At 39.5% G+C, this 17,500-nt stretch overlaps 2 protein-coding genes and 1 pseudogene across 2 annotated transcripts in view; all 3 read left to right on the top strand.

The window, feature by feature from the left end:
• LOC138050135 (uncharacterized) overlaps positions 1 to 17,500 on the top strand; it is a 347,595-nt gene that overhangs the window by 296,038 nt on the left and 34,057 nt on the right. The window lies entirely within an intron of this gene.
• LOC138050143 (uncharacterized) lies at positions 5,269 to 12,044 on the top strand. Its single transcript, XM_068896608.1, has 3 exons — positions 5,269 to 5,488; positions 8,952 to 9,155; positions 11,000 to 12,044. Exons 1-3 carry the CDS (start codon positions 5,431 to 5,433, stop codon positions 11,299 to 11,301), a joined length of 564 nt encoding a protein of 187 aa, XP_068752709.1. The 5' UTR covers positions 5,269 to 5,430; the 3' UTR covers positions 11,302 to 12,044.
• LOC138049687 (uncharacterized) overlaps positions 17,337 to 17,500 on the top strand; it is a 9,000-nt pseudogene continuing 8,836 nt past the window's right edge.

Here is a 17,500-nt window from a genome sequence, read left to right as displayed (position 1 = left end):
AGAAGGCACTGCAGCGTTCCAATTAATTTTTTCAAGTGGGGGGTCATTAAGACCATTTGAGGTTCACCCACATGTCGCGCCAGCAGAGGCCCTTCACGTTCACACGTTTAATTATTTTGTAATGTCCAGTCCCATTTTGAGGTCTTTTGGTTTTTTAAGATTTGGTAATAAATTCAGTTTAAAGATAACAAAACACGCTCTTGAGTAAAATTCACTCGTTTCATCTTTAAATAAATACTATTAGTCTGCAAAAAACTAAATGCAAATTGCTCTGACGGACGTTTTCCAGGACGTCATGCATGTCTTGCAGTTTCACTAAGCAAACGTTTATTGCACACACTAAGAAAGGACTGAAGATGTGGTTTCCGCTTCATAATTCCTCTTCTTGTTAGTCTAATCTGATGCAAGGTCAAAACATTGTTTGGCTGTACGTTTGCACCACAAAGTACCGTAAAAGCCAGGAGTTAACACAAAAAGACAAGAAAAAAAAAACATAGTTTTACATATAACTCTGAAACAAATTCTCATCGAAAGATTAATGACAGTCGATCGTAAAAACACGAAAATTTCTGCCGTCTCTGACTTTTATGACGTTTTGTCAAAAGGAAAAAAATGATTACGTGCTAGGCAACCGTAAAGGTGCACGTGAGGACCTTGTGTCAACTGAATGAACTAAGGGAAAGAATGTTAATCGTTCGTCGTTTTCAGAGTAAAACAACGTACTTTTTAGCCAAGAAACTTTCGTCTTTGGTTTTTTAATTTTGTTGTAACATTTAACTGAATATTTACATTTCATCTGTCGGGTCAGGAAGCCTTCTTTGTGGGCTTCCTGAGAAACGTATCTATTTTGACTTCAGGGTGAACTATTTACACAATCGCGAGGTTGAGCGGCCATGTAATTGAAAATCTGAACATCTATGAGATACAAAAACAGACGTTTTGAGAGGTAGACACATTGTCTTATTATTGTGTCCTTGTTACCATGGTTTTAGACTACCTGTATGTGACCTCTTATGAGCTTGCGTTGGTGTCTGTTACTCATACGGCGATGACAGCATAATAATAATAATAATAATAATAATAATAATAATAATAATATACAATTTTTTTCGAAGTAAATCAAACGAAGAGCGGATATTTTTTATCCCAGGGTAGTTAATAATTAACTGAAAATGTGTTAACGAATGCCCACAGATCGTCTAAGTCGATAACGCATTCATTCCGAAAAACTGTTCGTTGGGTGCGCCTGATGTATGTGTTGCAATTTCGGGCTATTTTGTAGTTTAAACCCGAAATTGCCTCGCATCCACGTTAGATTACATTGTAATGCAAATAAGAAAAACTAATCATAAACAGGAGCCCATGAGAAGGGCTATTATAACAGTGATACACTCTTTTTTTTTATAAGAATATATTTTATAAGAATATCAAGGCTGAAATTTGCAAAATTTTAAGAATATTTTAAGAATAAAGCCGCAGCTGAGATTTTGAAAAGGATAGATATAATTTTGTGTGTTGAAACATTTGTAAATACGATACAATTTTATGCTTTTAACTTAACCGTATAAGATTATTCCTTTCTCTGAACGGCGAAACTAGCCAACAAAACGAAAAAACCTGCACTAGCTATAGCAAAATGTTCAACGCTAATGACAGTTCGATGAACAGTACATGTAATACATATGTACAGTATTCAGCGCAAAAGACATAAACTAAACCGCAAAAAAAGTATTATGACAAATTCTTTCTTTTTTAAATAACAAAACCTAGCGAAAACAGATCTACAATGATACCAAACACTTGTAATTGATACTCCAATGAATTCTAAAACGGAAATGTCATAAGCCATAATTTAAGAATAATACAAGAATATTTTCAGCCTAAAATCGGCAGAAAAATAAGAATATTCAGCCTGGGCCGGAAAAACAACATTCTTACAAAAAAAATTAAGAAGAAAAAAGAGCGTCATATGATGATAATGAATTGAACTTTATTTAAGTGTCAAGTGTATTTAGCGCTGAAGCACTAATTGCGGACACTGTGTACTGTACAGAAATCAAAGCAAATCCTAAGCTTGGTTTTGATAAGTGGGTTAGGGTACGGCTACACGCAGGCTACTATTAGAGTGAGCTCTGACCAGGGCTATGGGTGTATATTCGTGGCTATAGCCACGAATAGCCAGGGCAAAACGATTAGCCGCCAATTGGCAAGAAGAAGTACAGGCTATCAAACAATCTTTCATCCGATCTGGATATCCCGCCAAATTCGTTAATGAGGTTATTAACGATTTTGAAAACCCAACGGCAAGAGATGATGAGATGATTATTCCTGTTCACTGGTTTGATGAAAGAACAAAAATCGGCTTTCAACTACCATTTTGTAGGAGAAATGAATTTGAAAGTAAGAAATTCATGACAAAACTTAACAAATACACCAAATGGACATTTAACTTCCATATTTTGTGGCAAACACGCAAGATCGAAACTCTCTTCAAACTCAAAGACAAAAACATCCATCCATCACACGTAATATACATAGGCTCGTGTACTTGTAATCAAGCTTACATTGGTGAAACGGCACGCAATCTGGAAGTACGTGTCAACGAACATTCCGATATAAACAAACAATCGGAACCAGCCAAACACCTAAAGAAACACCCCGAACACAAATTCACATGGGACATTTTGACTTCGGCTCACTCATGGACAAAGAGAAAAATAAAAGAGGCATTTTACATCGCACGCTTCAAACCAGTTCTAAATAAACAAGTCCAGTCATTCCACCTTACCCTATATATATCCCATGGGAACTGGTATTACGTAACCACAAATATAAAACAGTTGGTTTATGCAATTTACAGTGAATTTAATCACTCTGAAGATGATAGCAAGATCGAAAACGTTTAGTCAAACATTTTAACAGTTTTACCTTTTACTATTTTATGGTATTGACTTTGTTTGCGGGAATCTGCTGCTTAAGCTTGTTTTACAGCACTGTTGCACATAAGTTTCAGCTAAAAGTTTGAATCATAGTTAACCATGCATGAACTATGTTTTGAACATGTAATTATAACGTTAAGGCGGCTTTACGACAGTGTCTTCATGTTTAATTGTTATGGTCTTGTATTAAGCGCTACGTTCCTTTGAGAGTTTGCATGCAATAAAATACCGATCGATATTGACGTTTCTGGGCAAAGGAGCACGTTTAGCAAATACCGAGTACGACCAAAGAAAAATTTAACCCGAAAGAGTCGGGGTCAAATATGACGTTATGTTTCGAAAGCTATCAATGGGCTTCAGCTTTCTGCATCGTTAAATTTTGTTCCTTCAACATTTTATCACGAAAAAAAAACAAAAACAAACAATTATTACCTCAAACGGCGGGAATTCGAAATGCATACCTTCCGTTTCCACATTGACTGTTGCGAGTTGGAATAATAGCGAACAACGTCTTAGATCGGAATGAAATACTTTAAACGATTAAATGAAAGTGTTGATTTTCAAGTATTTTTCCCGCAGCCTTGATTATGCTGTTTTCGACTTCCTTTGCGCTTTCCATTGTTGGGTTGTGCTGCGTCATACACAGAAAGGAGAACTTCAAGTGTGACGTTTATCGGGATGCGTCCCTTATTTATATTTTCATTCAACAGTACAGAGAAGCAAACAACTAGCGGCGTGGTACGTTTAAAAACGCGCCAAGCAATTTCGATTTAATTAACTGTTAAGCAGCCAAGACGGGCGCCTTTATACTTTCAAGTTGATTACTAATATTAAAAAGCATTGAGGCTAACTTGATTATGTAGGTGATATCACAACACAATGAAGGTAGACTGAATTTACCAAAGATCCTAAATTCATGGCAGATCCATCACAATACGGATAATCATCTCATTTCTGCAATAAATTGTACAATGTGATTCCGGATCATTTTTTCACCGCCCTCTGATAGCTGGAATAATCGAAGTTCTTTCATGATATTATCCTAATCTTCTATGGTATGGTAACCGTCGGATTTTGCGACTTATTTGGCTGGCCTAGCAGACCTGTTGCTGCGTCTTTTAGCATTTTCATCATACTCACAGTGATATGTCCTCGCGTGTTTTGTCATTATAATATGGTATTGGTCCATTGGTCGCGTTCATTTATTTTCTTTTTTTGTCTCCAAGGGCAGGAAAAAATATTGATTCCATTTAAGATAGGAACTTTGATAGACACGCCTTAATTTACTGTTCTACCAAGCATAGGCACTTGAGTGCCTCCCGGGCAAATTCGCATCTTTATGTCGTTCGACATTTCTGGAGAGCCCAACTTACAAAGGGCATTGTCACCCACGTTTTCCGGTTTAACTGAAGCTTTATAGCTCTTTATTATAAGCACAACATAAATCGTTATTACTTCGGCACTTAATAGCTTACTCGTAAAATTTTGTGCTGTGCTCAATCTAGGATGTAGCTTATTAACTATATTTCGAAAGAGAGCTTCCATGATTTCTTTACTTCATCATTTTTTTTGTTTGTTTGTTTTTTATCACAGCTCGATTAAAATGTTCTAAGTTCGCATTCACTTTTAACCATTCATATTTCTCATCGCAAGTAACTTGAACAGAGTATTTGCAAATTGGAAAAGCAAATGAAAATATTTACTTTAAAGTCTATATTGATGTTAGAATGCAACAAATAGTCTAATATACTACCGTGATGTACGACTTGGTAAATTAATTACAACTGACTTTTGGACTCGTTTCAAATTCTTCATATTCAAATAAGGCTGATTTTGCCTCGAGCAACTTAGGGTCGCCTCCTTTCGTATTATTCCAGGCTCCCACACATGCTGTGTTCCGCGTTAAGCGAGGCCAACGATCACTTCCTTCGTTATTACACATGTCTTTCACGTGGACATAAGTGTCTCCCACCTCCTCGTGTATGAATTGAACAATAAATAATTCACGCAAATAAATAATTAAACTGCTTAAGAAATGATGTCCTGCTGTTTTGTTTGTGTCGTAGCCGCCGGGACTGCAGGGTTACTAAGGCCGCGCAAGAAAAGCGGCGGGCAAAAATGTTGGGCCAAAATGACTCACAGAGGATCTGTAAACAAGCCAAGCCGTTTCTTGATTTCACTCCAAGTTGAATTTTTTTATTTTTATGAAACTAACCAATATCCAAATTAACAGAGGATGTTAGGTGGCCGGGTGATTATGAGAAAGTGCTCAAGGCAAAAATAAATTATATCAAAAATAGCTCTTGAGCTGTCATTTTGGAACCAATAGCGTCTCTCCATGCATCAATAGACACCTGCTTTCCATGCAACTTCGTTTTGGTAAAGATTCTTGCTTTGGGTGTTCCCGCCTAGTTCACTTGTGAAATTGAAGTGGTGAATCTGCTTGCTGTCGATAACATTTGGTCAACGTTCCCCTCACAACTAAGACAAAATGAAATATCTTTTAGCCGTTGTGTCCGCTTTGGTCTGCGTTGGATTTGTTGGTGCTGGTGAGTATGCTTCTCTTTTAACGACCGTTAAATTCAAGCGAAGTCAGGCGTAGTTAGTGCAACACGAATACCAACCACATGTCCCTTAAGAAGGACAAAGAACACCTTTTAGTGAAGGAAAGTAACGCTAAAAGCGATCAAAATCGTTAGTGCAAACACAGAAACTTGAGCTTGTTACAAATTGAAATGGGCGTTGCAAGCATGACGCCGGCGTCGTTATTTCGACGCGAACGACAACGCCAGTGGCAACGAAATGTTCCTTGAAGAGGGGAAAAAGCTTTTAGCAAAGGGAGAAAAGTAACGCGAACAGCGATATAAATGATTAGCGTAAGAAACATGCTTGAGATTATAGCATGTTATAGTGAAAGATAGGTGCGTAGTTAATACGACACGAATGGCAACGGAAACAGTTTTTTTGAAGAAGGAGGAAAAGCCGAACAGTGGTCTTTGGTTGCGGAAAGAAAAGCAATAAGAAAGGACATTGGAAAAAACATCGTTTCTGCAATAGACGTGGCTCTAGCATGTTTCAAATTTAAATGGGTGTTACTTGCATAAAGGAACAAAAATTAATACTTGATTTGAACAAGGACATGAAAGAAATGTGTTCAATGATTATCAGCTCTAGTTTCACCAGAAAAGAGGAAGAGGGTCTTTTACTTTGATTTTAGTTTACCCCATGTAAGCTTTAGCTAGTAAACGACTCGAATTGTGGTTGTATTTCTCATTATTTAGTCCTAATTTCAAATTCGTGCCTAATATCGTCCCTCTAAGGAGTGTTCTAACTGCGCGAAAACTTTCCGGTTTAATTTTTCAAATTATTCTGGCTCTAAGTCTAGCAGCTTTCTCGAGCTCGCTTAAATTCAAACAGTTACTATAATTTTCATAAAGCCTGTAAGCGCAGGATATTTTGAGAGACTCTTCGTTTCGACATCGCCGAGAAACGTCGAATAACCAGAGACTGAACGGATGGAACGAATTTGCTGTGATCTCTCCCAACCTCGAAAAATTGGCGTAACAGAAAAACTGTTTTTAAGAAACACTTCTGAAGTGAAGTATATTTCGTGCCTTCTTTAAAGCGAAGTTTTTGAAACGTTTTTTAAAGAGTTTTCTCGAAACTTTGTTGCTATAGTGCCGCAACATACTTAAATTTAATGAAGCATATGGCTGAAATGGCTGAGCATGGTGGCTAAAGAAACTGAACTTTCCACTCTTGTTGAAATGATTTTGATCCGATTAGCTCCATCGATACACCGTAGGATTTAAAAAGTAAAAAGCAACACGATCTGTCGAAAGAGCTAAACGATTCAGTTTGAGAGAGATTGGCTTTGCTAGCTATTATTAATGAGACTACTGCAAAACCGCACGCTATTAATCAAGCTTACAAAACACTCCCCGTATTGTCAAACATTGCTGAGAGATGAAGCAAGCAAGGCGGCATAAAAGAGCGCAAAATAACAACTGGATGTCACTCCCTCCACATGTTGTTCAAAAGCAATCTTTTATGATGGCGTTGGCCTCAAAAATAAGTTCAACCATTTGGTCTGGTTGGATTTCTTAATTAAAGGAATGGCTGAGATACTCAAGTTAAATGTGCTCACGTAACAGTAGATCAATCGCGTTAGTTGCATGCACCTTACGAATTCCACGCATTGTATTTGACGTTCAAAAATAAAATGCAAAGGAAGACGCATTTGCGTTTCTATTTCCATCCAAAATAGCACGAAAGTGAAGATATGCGAAATGAAGCTTTTCATACAACATTCTTTGTATTTTTTAATTAAACATTATTGGGCGACGACGTAAGAGCGAAAGTATTCAAGGGGTCGATGAATAACAAGTAAATGACAGAATGAATTCTTCAAGAAATTTCCCTGACAAGTGTGTATCTCTTCTCTGCTTGTAAATCAGTTGTGGATATGCATTTAAAATCAAGTCGTTCACTAGCAACATTCGAGAACTTGCTATTATCTATATTTTTTTGGAATGTTTGGCTCGTGATATTAAACAAATTCGTAATCAATATTAATGTTCAGGAATAAGGGCTTCAACAGCAATAAAACTGTTGGAATACACCGACGCTTGAGACTTACCTTTTGCAACACCAGCCATAGCAATAGAAGAACTGAACTTTTGTGCGCTCGGTTAGAGCGCGGAAGGCATCATGGAAAACAAATTGCTCCACTCAAATGTAAAAAAAATGTAAATCCTTTCGCGAAGGTGATCATTCAAGGCACACAGTCATTTTAAGTAGATACCTGAGGCTATAGGCTGGTTCCTTTGCATTTACATAAATCCACATCAGTTTTTCTGATATTGATGCTAATTATTAAAAGCCCATTTTCACCCTAGACGCAACGCAATCGTTTTTTATTGCTTTGAATCTTGAGTAGCGTATTCCGATTAGCCAACTATGTTTGTCGCCCCAAAACATCGCCATTGGCCTGATTTGTCTTTATGCAGTCGAGTGATTTAGACTTTGGAGAATCACTGGAGCGGAATGTTTATGGTTCCGCTATTTAGCAAGAGGATTAGAAGGCCTTAGAACAATTCTGAAGCTTATGAGCTAGGTGACATTATTTTAGTGCTGAAATGAATGACTTACTTCAAACTTACTTTTACTTTGTCAGTCTCGATTTTTTAGGATACCTGGGACGCAGAAATAAAATGCTCTTCTAAAGATGCTTGTGCTCAAAAGAGTGGCAAAGGTTGCTGTCTTTGTAGAGCGGCGAGCAAAACGTGTTCGCCGCAGCAATCCTTCATGTTTTTCGATACTATTCGATTTCAAATAGAAATATTTTAAACTTAGAACAAATATAGACATATTATACTACGATAAAATTATAAAATGATAAGTGGAGATTGCATTCTAATCAGAACCTGAAAGATTTATCGACGGATAGCTTTTAATGAAGAAGATTCTGAAAGGCTTTCTGAGATTTTTCAAATATTTGTAATTTCGTGATACACGAAATTATGCGGGGTGCGCGATGCATTCAGGGTGAAAATGGGCCTTTATATTTGCGACCTCAGGTATTGGGTTCTAGCTTTCTGATTGGTTCACTCAATCACGTTTAGCAGCTCATATACCGTATGACTTAATATTGAAACTGATCGCAGTCAGTTGTAAAATCAAAATAGAACAATTCAATAAAATTTGACTTTAATTTCCAAGTGTCCAAGCGTTTAGAATTCAATGAACATTGAATTCGACAATTCAGTATTCCCTTCGCGCTTTCTGGATATGAAACCGGTTATAGCCAACTAATATCCAACGCGCGCTCATGGAACAATTGTCAAATATTACGGGTGAGAACTCAGTATATTGAGATCGGGAACCGCAAAGGTTTAGCTCGCCTCTGTGGCAATATCACAAGTCTAGAACAACGCTGGTTTTTTGGGCGGTGTTAGTCCAAAGTTCAATGCACTTTTGTCTTGAGAAAGGCACATGTTTTAAATTTCATAGCTCATCATGTCGGCATGGCGACGCAATGCTACAACTGCATGGGGATGAACCCTGACGCCTGTATGATGCAAATGGTCAATTGCTCCGATGACACTTTCCCCAATTTTGGAATGGGAAAACATTGTTACACTGCTGTGGGTTGGTACAGAAACATGGCTAACGCGTGGATATCTTCCGTAATACGTGGATGCGCCAACTGTTCAGGTAATTATGAGAACAAGCTTACATCTTCGAGAGACAAAGGACTTTTTCTCAAAAAATTCCGGGTGCGTTTCCCTTTTTTGAGCCCATAGAAAAAAAAAAAACATGCTATCTGATTGGACAGAATACAAACATGCACTTTGCCACACGTCACGCATGTTATCATTTGGGAAAATCAATTGCTCGTTTTCTCTTTTTTGACAGCTCCGTTCAACCGTTTCGGAACACATGGAACTTCTTGTCATTCAATTTTAAGTTAACGATTTTCTTCGTTACAAAACAGGATGGCGTTCACCAGATTTTCTTTAAATTTTTTGTAATTAAAGGATTTCCACCATTTTGACACCGATTGCTATGAAAACTTTAGGGATATGAGGCATTTTCAAGAGAACAACAATAACACTATAGGCTACTTTCGATATATTAAAATTCAGCTTGAAAGAGAAGTTTAGAGGACAAAGACAAAGGAAAGTGGATGATATGCTAATATCTTTCACATTCATTGCAACTTGTTCCTATTTTTTTTGTCCTCTCTGCCTCACTATCAAGCTGAATTGATATCTGGCCTATTAATAAGGTTCTTCCCTTAGAATTTCTAATAGCATCGGAAGTGGGCGCCTTAAATCTTTGGTGGCTTTGACAAACACTCAACAGGTGTCCAAGGATTTGCATGAAGTCAACCAGCGGGGCAGAGAGTATAGATATAGCCGGTAGTATAACCCATATTGCACCGCCGCGAATACATTTTTAAGTCATAGGGCTAAAACACCTGGTCAAAGCAAACAAGCATGTAAAGGGTTTCGGTTCCCCCACTTATGTGGCTCCAGCTCAACCAGCCCCTTCCCATCCGCCACCCCTGCCGAACCAAAAAGATATAATTTCAGTTAATCGTCCCTCAATTCAGGACGTCAATCTTCCAATATCCAAAGTACGTAGTAAAGAATCAAAGATTTTTTTCACTCCGTGGCATTTCATTTATGGGGGATAGTATAGCCGGTATTGCAAAACTATATACTTTATATAGGGTGGTTTTTTGATTTTTTTGTGGAAGATATTGGCCGTATTTATACTAAGGTACGTCTAAGACGTCAAATACGGAAAATAAGCGGGCGCATTTAAACGTCAGATGAAACGTCTCAAGTCAAGTGCGTCTAAACGACGCACTTGACAAACATTTCTAACCGTCGAAGTTAAGTGTGTCCCGTATTTATATTACTCGCACTTATGCGCCGATCAAATCGAAACTTCAACATCTCCCCCCGCTCCCCGGCAAACTCCGGGCTTTTGACTATCTTCTGTGTCCGGGGAGTGGGGAATTTGACCTGTGCCGTCGTGGGGTGGGGAAAATTGAACCGGAAGTGTCAGCTTTCAAATGATTATTTTTTTCGGGGGCAGAAGTCGCTAACAGCTATAAAACACGTGTTTGGACGAGATGGAAGAGTTTAATTAAAGGAAGAGATATAGCATTTGTGAGCGATTGGCTTACAGAAAAGGGCTTCAAAAGGTCTCTATTAAAGGCGACAGGGGGGATGTTGAAGTTTCGAGTTGATCAGCGCATTACGGCCAGACGTGTAATGCGTCAAGACGTCTTAGACGTGCTCTAGTATAAATGCGGCCTTTCTTGTTGTCAATTGCTTCGGCTTGCATCACTACGCTTGGTAACTGCTACGCGTTGCATTGTCAGCCAATCCGAAACTTGATGGGTTTTTTTTTATCCCGCGCCTAACGGACAGCAGCAAAATTTTATTTTATTTTTTTTGCGTTAGGATTGTCTAACCTCTTGTATGTGACCAAACAAATTATTTTGGTTTGGGGTCTAATGGTTCGTATTTTTTTTCTAATTGCAGACAAAGATGCATTAATGCAGTCGCTAGGAAACCTGACTGGCCTGTCTATGGGTAGTCCCCAATGGGGTTTCAGCTTAATGCATTTGAACCTCACGTGCTGCACATCTGATAATTGTAACAACATAGAAGTCTCTTTGCTTCCCCATCCTAGCAGTACTTCCACCAGTATGAGTATGAGTACTATGCACTCACCTGACCGTCCCGAAGAAACCCAAGCCCCAACCTCGGGCAGCGGCGACTACGCGAAACGTCTTTCACCACTCGCCTTTGTACTGATTGCCATAGTTTTGCTGTTTAAATGAGAGACGTGCCATTGAACAGCGCTCGCTTGTCGTGTTTTTATTTTACCTTAACAAACCTTGAAAGTAATTAGTTTTTTTTTTTCATTTTTGGCTTCGTAGATAATTTAAACAAGTTTCTCTATTCAAAAGTACCACGAGTAGGCCTTTTCATCTCGTTTTTGGACAAAAATGAAAAGCTTTTTTGATGTTTGCTGGAAAACGTAAATTTCAAAGTAACGTTTATCGTTTACCGTGAACGCAATAATAAAAGTATTCATCATTTGGGTGGTTAAAATGTTCCTTTTTTTTTTCCTTTATAAGACCACTGACCGTCAGTTGCCTTAAATATAAAATGGCTTTAAAAAGGCTTGGTCGAACATGCGAACAACAGCCACATTTTGATCTTCGCAAGCATGATGATTGACTGACTTATCATCGAAATAACTTTGGTAGGGTTCTTGCAAGGGTGCAACAATGCAATTGCTTTTTTCACCTAATCAGCAAACTTCATTACAATTAAGCTTACTTCTAAAAACGGTTCATTGGTTTTCTTTGTAAAACAGGGTTATCACCATAAGTCGTCTTTAACAATATAATCACAACCTAGTCGTCATAAAGACTCCAGTAATTTAGTTTAATAATTAATTCAATAACTGTGTGTATTTATATTACAAATCGAGGTGCTGCTGTCTCTTTTTTTTTACTTGAAATATGTGTAAACGCTTCTAGAAAAGAATAAAACAATCTGTGCTCTTAAAGGAAAATGCCATGCTTACGCCTTTTACCTTGGAGAATGATCTCCAGGAATCTAAAGTACAGGTCTCCTTCGTGTCGGATCTCAAAATTGGGCGTGCATCTAATTAGGTGCATTTCTGGACATAAGTGGGTCTGCCTGCTCCCACCACCTTCTCCTTCAGCCAGAGGTATATCCGAGGGGCCGTTCTCCAAACGTTGCACTGAACTCACAACTTCTTCTAGGTTTACTCGTTTATCCACAGCTAAATAGCTCTCTTAAGCGACAATAAACTCTCAAAACGCGCTCTTGAAATCTCCGATCCTGCTCACACGTGTTCATTGCTTTATTTGGTACTGATCTCAAATCTATGAGGGTTGGTTAAAACTCTCGTTCAGCTGAGGGAACAACTGTATTGCCCGAAACGGAAAATACCAGAACAATCTTTGCTTATCCACCCAAATTTTGAATAAACATTGGGCTTACAATGGTCTCAAGAGAAAGCAAAAAAAATGCTGATTCAAAATTGGGTGGACAAACAAAGAGCAATACCAACGGGCTATTTCCTTAAGAAGCAAACTAGCCACTGACAGTTCTGGCGATTTTTCGTGTCTGTTGAGAACAAGGGTTGTTTTCGAAATAGCTGGCAAGCGAGATCTAGTGAAAGCTCGAAACCTACCTACGAAGGCATTTCGTATATGAACGCTCGTTAATATTTGCTTTTTTGGAAAGGTCCCCTTCTTGGACAAATGGTGAACTTCTGAATTGACTATAACTAAGACTTATGAATTTCAAACTAGTCGTGTCCAAGGAAATTTAACTTTGTCGTTTGGTATTGAATACCATGGCATAAAATAACGTCAGAAAGGAGATTTAATTAGTAAGTAATTCATTATCCAAAGCACGCTGAGTTTCAAGAGTCTGTCCTTCTTATCATCCGAGATTGAGGGCAAAATAGTTTATACATCACGTCCTTGCTCGCCAAATTACGCCTTGTGTACAAAATAAAAATAAAAGGGGAAAAAGGAAAGTTAGTAGTGAAGGAGTGACTTTCGTATGACCTTGAAAAAGTGTTCGCAATTTGTTTCGCGGACTAATGTTTGGCAAGATTAAAAGAAAGCTTCTCCTTATTCCCACCAAGGAAACTCTTAATATGGGCAGTAAACAGTTTGATAGACCAATCACATTACCGCATTTCAAATGACGGCAAAGCGAAATGCCAATCGCTTTCCAGAAAGTTCCATGGGGAGATGACCTTTTTTTTTCCGCGTTGGACAAGGGTTATAGGGAGGAACGGGAAATGGGAAACGGGGAAGCTCTAAAATAGGGAATCTGTAACATCTTTTCAACTCCGAAGAAAGTGTGACAGTCATCAATCACCGGGCAGGAAATGAATGGATTTCAGGTAGCACTGCGTCAAAACATAAGGAAATCTATCTATCTGCGGCTGGCAACTTCTTACTGCGATCGTCAGCCTCACATACAGTATATTTATTTAATAATGTCTGCATCCACGAAACGACGCAGCAGTGAAGATTGTGAACAAGCCTTAGGCCTTGGCGATCGGCTCTGTTGGCCGCTCTTTCTTCACCGCTACCCGTATAATGAAAGAAGGGCCTCTGCGGAGGACAAAGTGTTCACAGGCCAACATCAGTGGCGATTTCGCTTCAAATTGTGAGAAATTCAGTAGTGGCAAAAAAGCCATATTTCTTAGGTTACTGAGGGACGTTAGTTGGTCTTTACGACCTAACAGATCGGCCTTGAAAATTAACAATCTATAATTCTTTGAAATGAACACCGCTCCCCTTTTTGCTGTGTTACTATGACTAGTCGATTTTTACATCTACGATCCGCAGGCATCTTATGAGGCAGAGCAACAATTAATTTAATTAGCCGTCTGCAAATAGATCGTTTTCACTGTCACGTAACCAAAAAACCGTTCAATGAAATAAGCCAAGAACTTGTAATCTTCATAAATCACCTCACTAATGCCCAGGTCTGTGCGGTACAGCTTTTCTGAGTTATTTGTCGAAGCGTCTCATGCAAAATTATAGAAGTTGCGGTGAGGTTATTGAGGCTTCGGTGGAAGAGGACAGATGGAAAAAAATTCCACCAATCTTTCATTCCTTGATTTTGTTTTCTTTACCTTCCAAACGTTAAACTTAAACATTGCTGTTCTCTCGACAAAATAAGGTCTATATCTCAAATAATAAAGCCTCCCGAACCATTACAGGATTTGTAAAAACTGTGCTCACAATTCATCAAAATAGGAATAAACTACAGCCTTAAAACGTAAAAACGGGCATGGTGACCCCCTCTTTTTATTGCATGTCTTTGATTTTCTAGACGTAGACATCCACTGTGTAGAGTTTCCAAAAACGTCTATTGCAACTTCTATTACTGATGAATGACCTTAAGCATCGCTTGTTTAATAATTTGCGTTATCCATCTCGTAATTATTTATTTCACGTTGGGGATCGACAGGTTTCAATATTTCATACCCTTTTTAGATTGAATCTTAGTGCCTTAATTAAGGTGATTCCCTGGTTTTGCATTGCGCAACCCTACTGCGCTTAATTTCTTGCGTCATTGGCGCGCGTAGTAGCCCGGGCACATTGATAAAATGGCGGACTTTCTTTGACGGGAGCCCGATGATCAATGACACAGAAATTATTTAGTAACTTGACGTCATAGCGTCACCGAGCCGGAACTGCCTTTGTTTTTTGACGGAAAAGGTAGTCTAAAAATAGATCGGTCTGTAAGAATGCCGTGACATAGGCTTAGTATGGGAGTCGCTGGATTCCTGGAAGGAGCCATTAAGGATCGAACAGCCCACACTCAAGTTAAATCTATTTTGGAGTGATAAGTACTCTCAAAGCCATTCTTATACATTTTTTTCAGCTACGTAAGGGAATTAACCATAGAATGACAACGGGCTCCGCTTTTTTCATAAATCTAGCTAAATTTGTCCAACATCGGATCGGGGATGCGCTGCAATTGTCAGTGACTTAAATAGCCGTATTTGTCAGCCTCGGACCATAGAAACGAGCACTGTAACCACACCTTTTTTAATACATTTTTTAAATCACCTCCTTGACATGATACAACCTTTAAACCCTCATCTTTTCTTTAAAAAAAGCTGTTTTTTTCCCTGCTTGCGCTCTTTGTGATGTACCTGTTGAAGATACTAAGCATTAATGGTTATTTTTTGTATTGCCCAAGTTTTGCCACCCTGCGCAAAAAGCTGTTCGCCTCCGCTGCACACTTTTTGGGAAATAGATGGCATTGCGAGTCGGACAAAAACTTTTTGATTTTTGATGGTGCCGTCCCAGCCAATGTACATTTTTCATTAAATGCTAGTTTATTTCAGTATTAATTTTCAGTCGTTAATTTTTTTGTCCAACCGATTTTGTTGATCTATTTTTGTTTTTCTCTGACCGTAACACGTGTTTTTTTTTAATTATTGTAAACAGCATGAGCTCTTTTCGATGAGCACACTGTGCTCTTAGAGCAAAGGTAAAAAGAAATGATTGTTTATAAAAAAATAAACAATACTAACTTTTATGAATGTTACACTGTACTGGTGAAAACATACTATTAAACTAGTTTTAAAAACTTAGACACAGCACTTGTAGAAAGTTGCCTCCAAGAAGGAGCCGAAAGCTCGTATGCTTCAACTTTCTATAAGTACTGTGTATAAGTTTTTAAAACTAGTTTAATGGTACAATACTAACTTCTTACTAACCGACCGCGAAGGCCGGCGTACTGGGGAATATTGGCCAGAGGTCGTGGCAGTACGGACCGAGCGCAGCGAGGTCGGTACAAAAACGACCGAGGGCCAATCGGTTAGTAAGTAGTTTATTATATGGCTTTTTAATTACCTTTTGCTTTGTTTTTCAAGCCCGTAATCGGCCCGTGGTACTACAGGCTACAGGCCCTACGGGCTCGTGCAATTTTGGTCGTCTTTGAAAAAATTTACAAATGCTTATTTATTCTAAATTGCGCGAGAAAAATCATGTGATATACATGAAAAAAGTCGAGATGGTTAAGCAGAAGAAACGCACGCGTATCACGCAATCAGGAAAAGTTAACCCATACTTGCGCCATCCAGGGCGCGCACTTGATTTGAAAACAAAAGGTTTGATTGGTTCTGATCAAACCCTATTGTTTATTAGCCAGTCACAATCCACAATTTCGATGTGTAATTTGCACTGGTATTTCACTTTTTGCCCTGGTGTATTACACTTTTTGCACTGTGTTACACCAGCACTGCTGTCAGCCAATCAGAATCAAGTATTTTTTCATGTATATTATTAATAGGGAAAAAACACTGACGCAAATATTGTAAGCAACTTCTGATTGAATACTTTGTAGTAGTATCGCCAATGTGTTCGAGAAGTGTGCATTCAGCAAACTTGCATCGGCGTGTGCTCTCAAGAGAAATCAGATATAGACCGCATGCATTAATGGCGGCCCAAATTGTATATGCTAATTAGACTCACTAGCCTCGCTCTCGAGCAACATTTCTTTTGTATTTTGTCCATGCAAACGAGGCCACCTGTAAATAATTTAGCAATTCAAGAAATAAAGATAATGTTGTTGTTGTTGTGAGTCTGTTGTAATTGTAGTGGCATCCTCGTCTCGAAGAGGCAATGGTTAGCACTGGGGATTATGGCAGGACCTTGTATGACTGTGTAGCCCGCTCCTGGAGTGGCAGTCTCTGTTGCAGGTGGCGCAGACGTGCCTTGTGGAATCACGCGCAGAGGCTGCGCGTTCTTTCCTCGCCGCTCTCTTGCATGTAGCCTGGACTCTAGCGTTCGCTTCCGCCTTTGAAAACCCCGTTTTGACTCTTTGCCGCCATATATCTCGGTGTTTGGCGATGTCTTCCCATGCACTGGTGTCGATTAGTGCAGATCGCAAGTCTCGCTTGATGACGTCCTTGTAGCGCAGCAGCGGTCGATCCACGCGCCGGACGCCCTCCCGCAGTTCTCCATAAAGGATTGCCCTTGGCAGGCGATCAGGCTCCATGCGATGTGCATGGCCGAGCCATCGAAGGCGTCGCTGAATGAGCAGCGATGGCATGCTCAGTGAGCCAGCGCGCTCCAGGACCTCGGTGTTGGTGACTCTGTCCTGCCACCTGATGCGCAGCAGGCGCCGAAGCCAGAGGAGGTGGAATCCGTTGAGTCGCCGCTCTTGTCTGGCACAGGTCGTCCGCGACGCGCTGCTATAAAGGAGAGTTGACAGGACACAAGCTTGGTAGACGCACACCTTGGTCCTCTCGCTCAACAGGTCATTTCCCCACACTCGCTTGTTGAGATTGGCCATGAAAGCAGCTGCTTTGGTGATCCTGCAGCTGATCTCAGCATCGAGCGAAGTCGAGCTTGACACGATGGAGCCCAAGTAGGTGAAGGTGTCCACAACCTCCAGCTCCGTGTTGTCGATGGTGATGAGTGGGGGGACTCAGCACCTTGCGCCAGGATGTTGGTC

The sequence above is a fragment of the Montipora capricornis genome, chromosome 1 (genome assembly GCF_036669925.1).
Source record: "Montipora capricornis isolate CH-2021 chromosome 1, ASM3666992v2, whole genome shotgun sequence".
In the NCBI taxonomy this organism is placed as follows: domain Eukaryota; kingdom Metazoa; phylum Cnidaria; class Anthozoa; order Scleractinia; family Acroporidae; genus Montipora; species Montipora capricornis.
The sequence above is the reverse complement of the archived record's forward strand: the minus strand, read 5'-3'. Positions and strand labels throughout refer to the sequence as shown.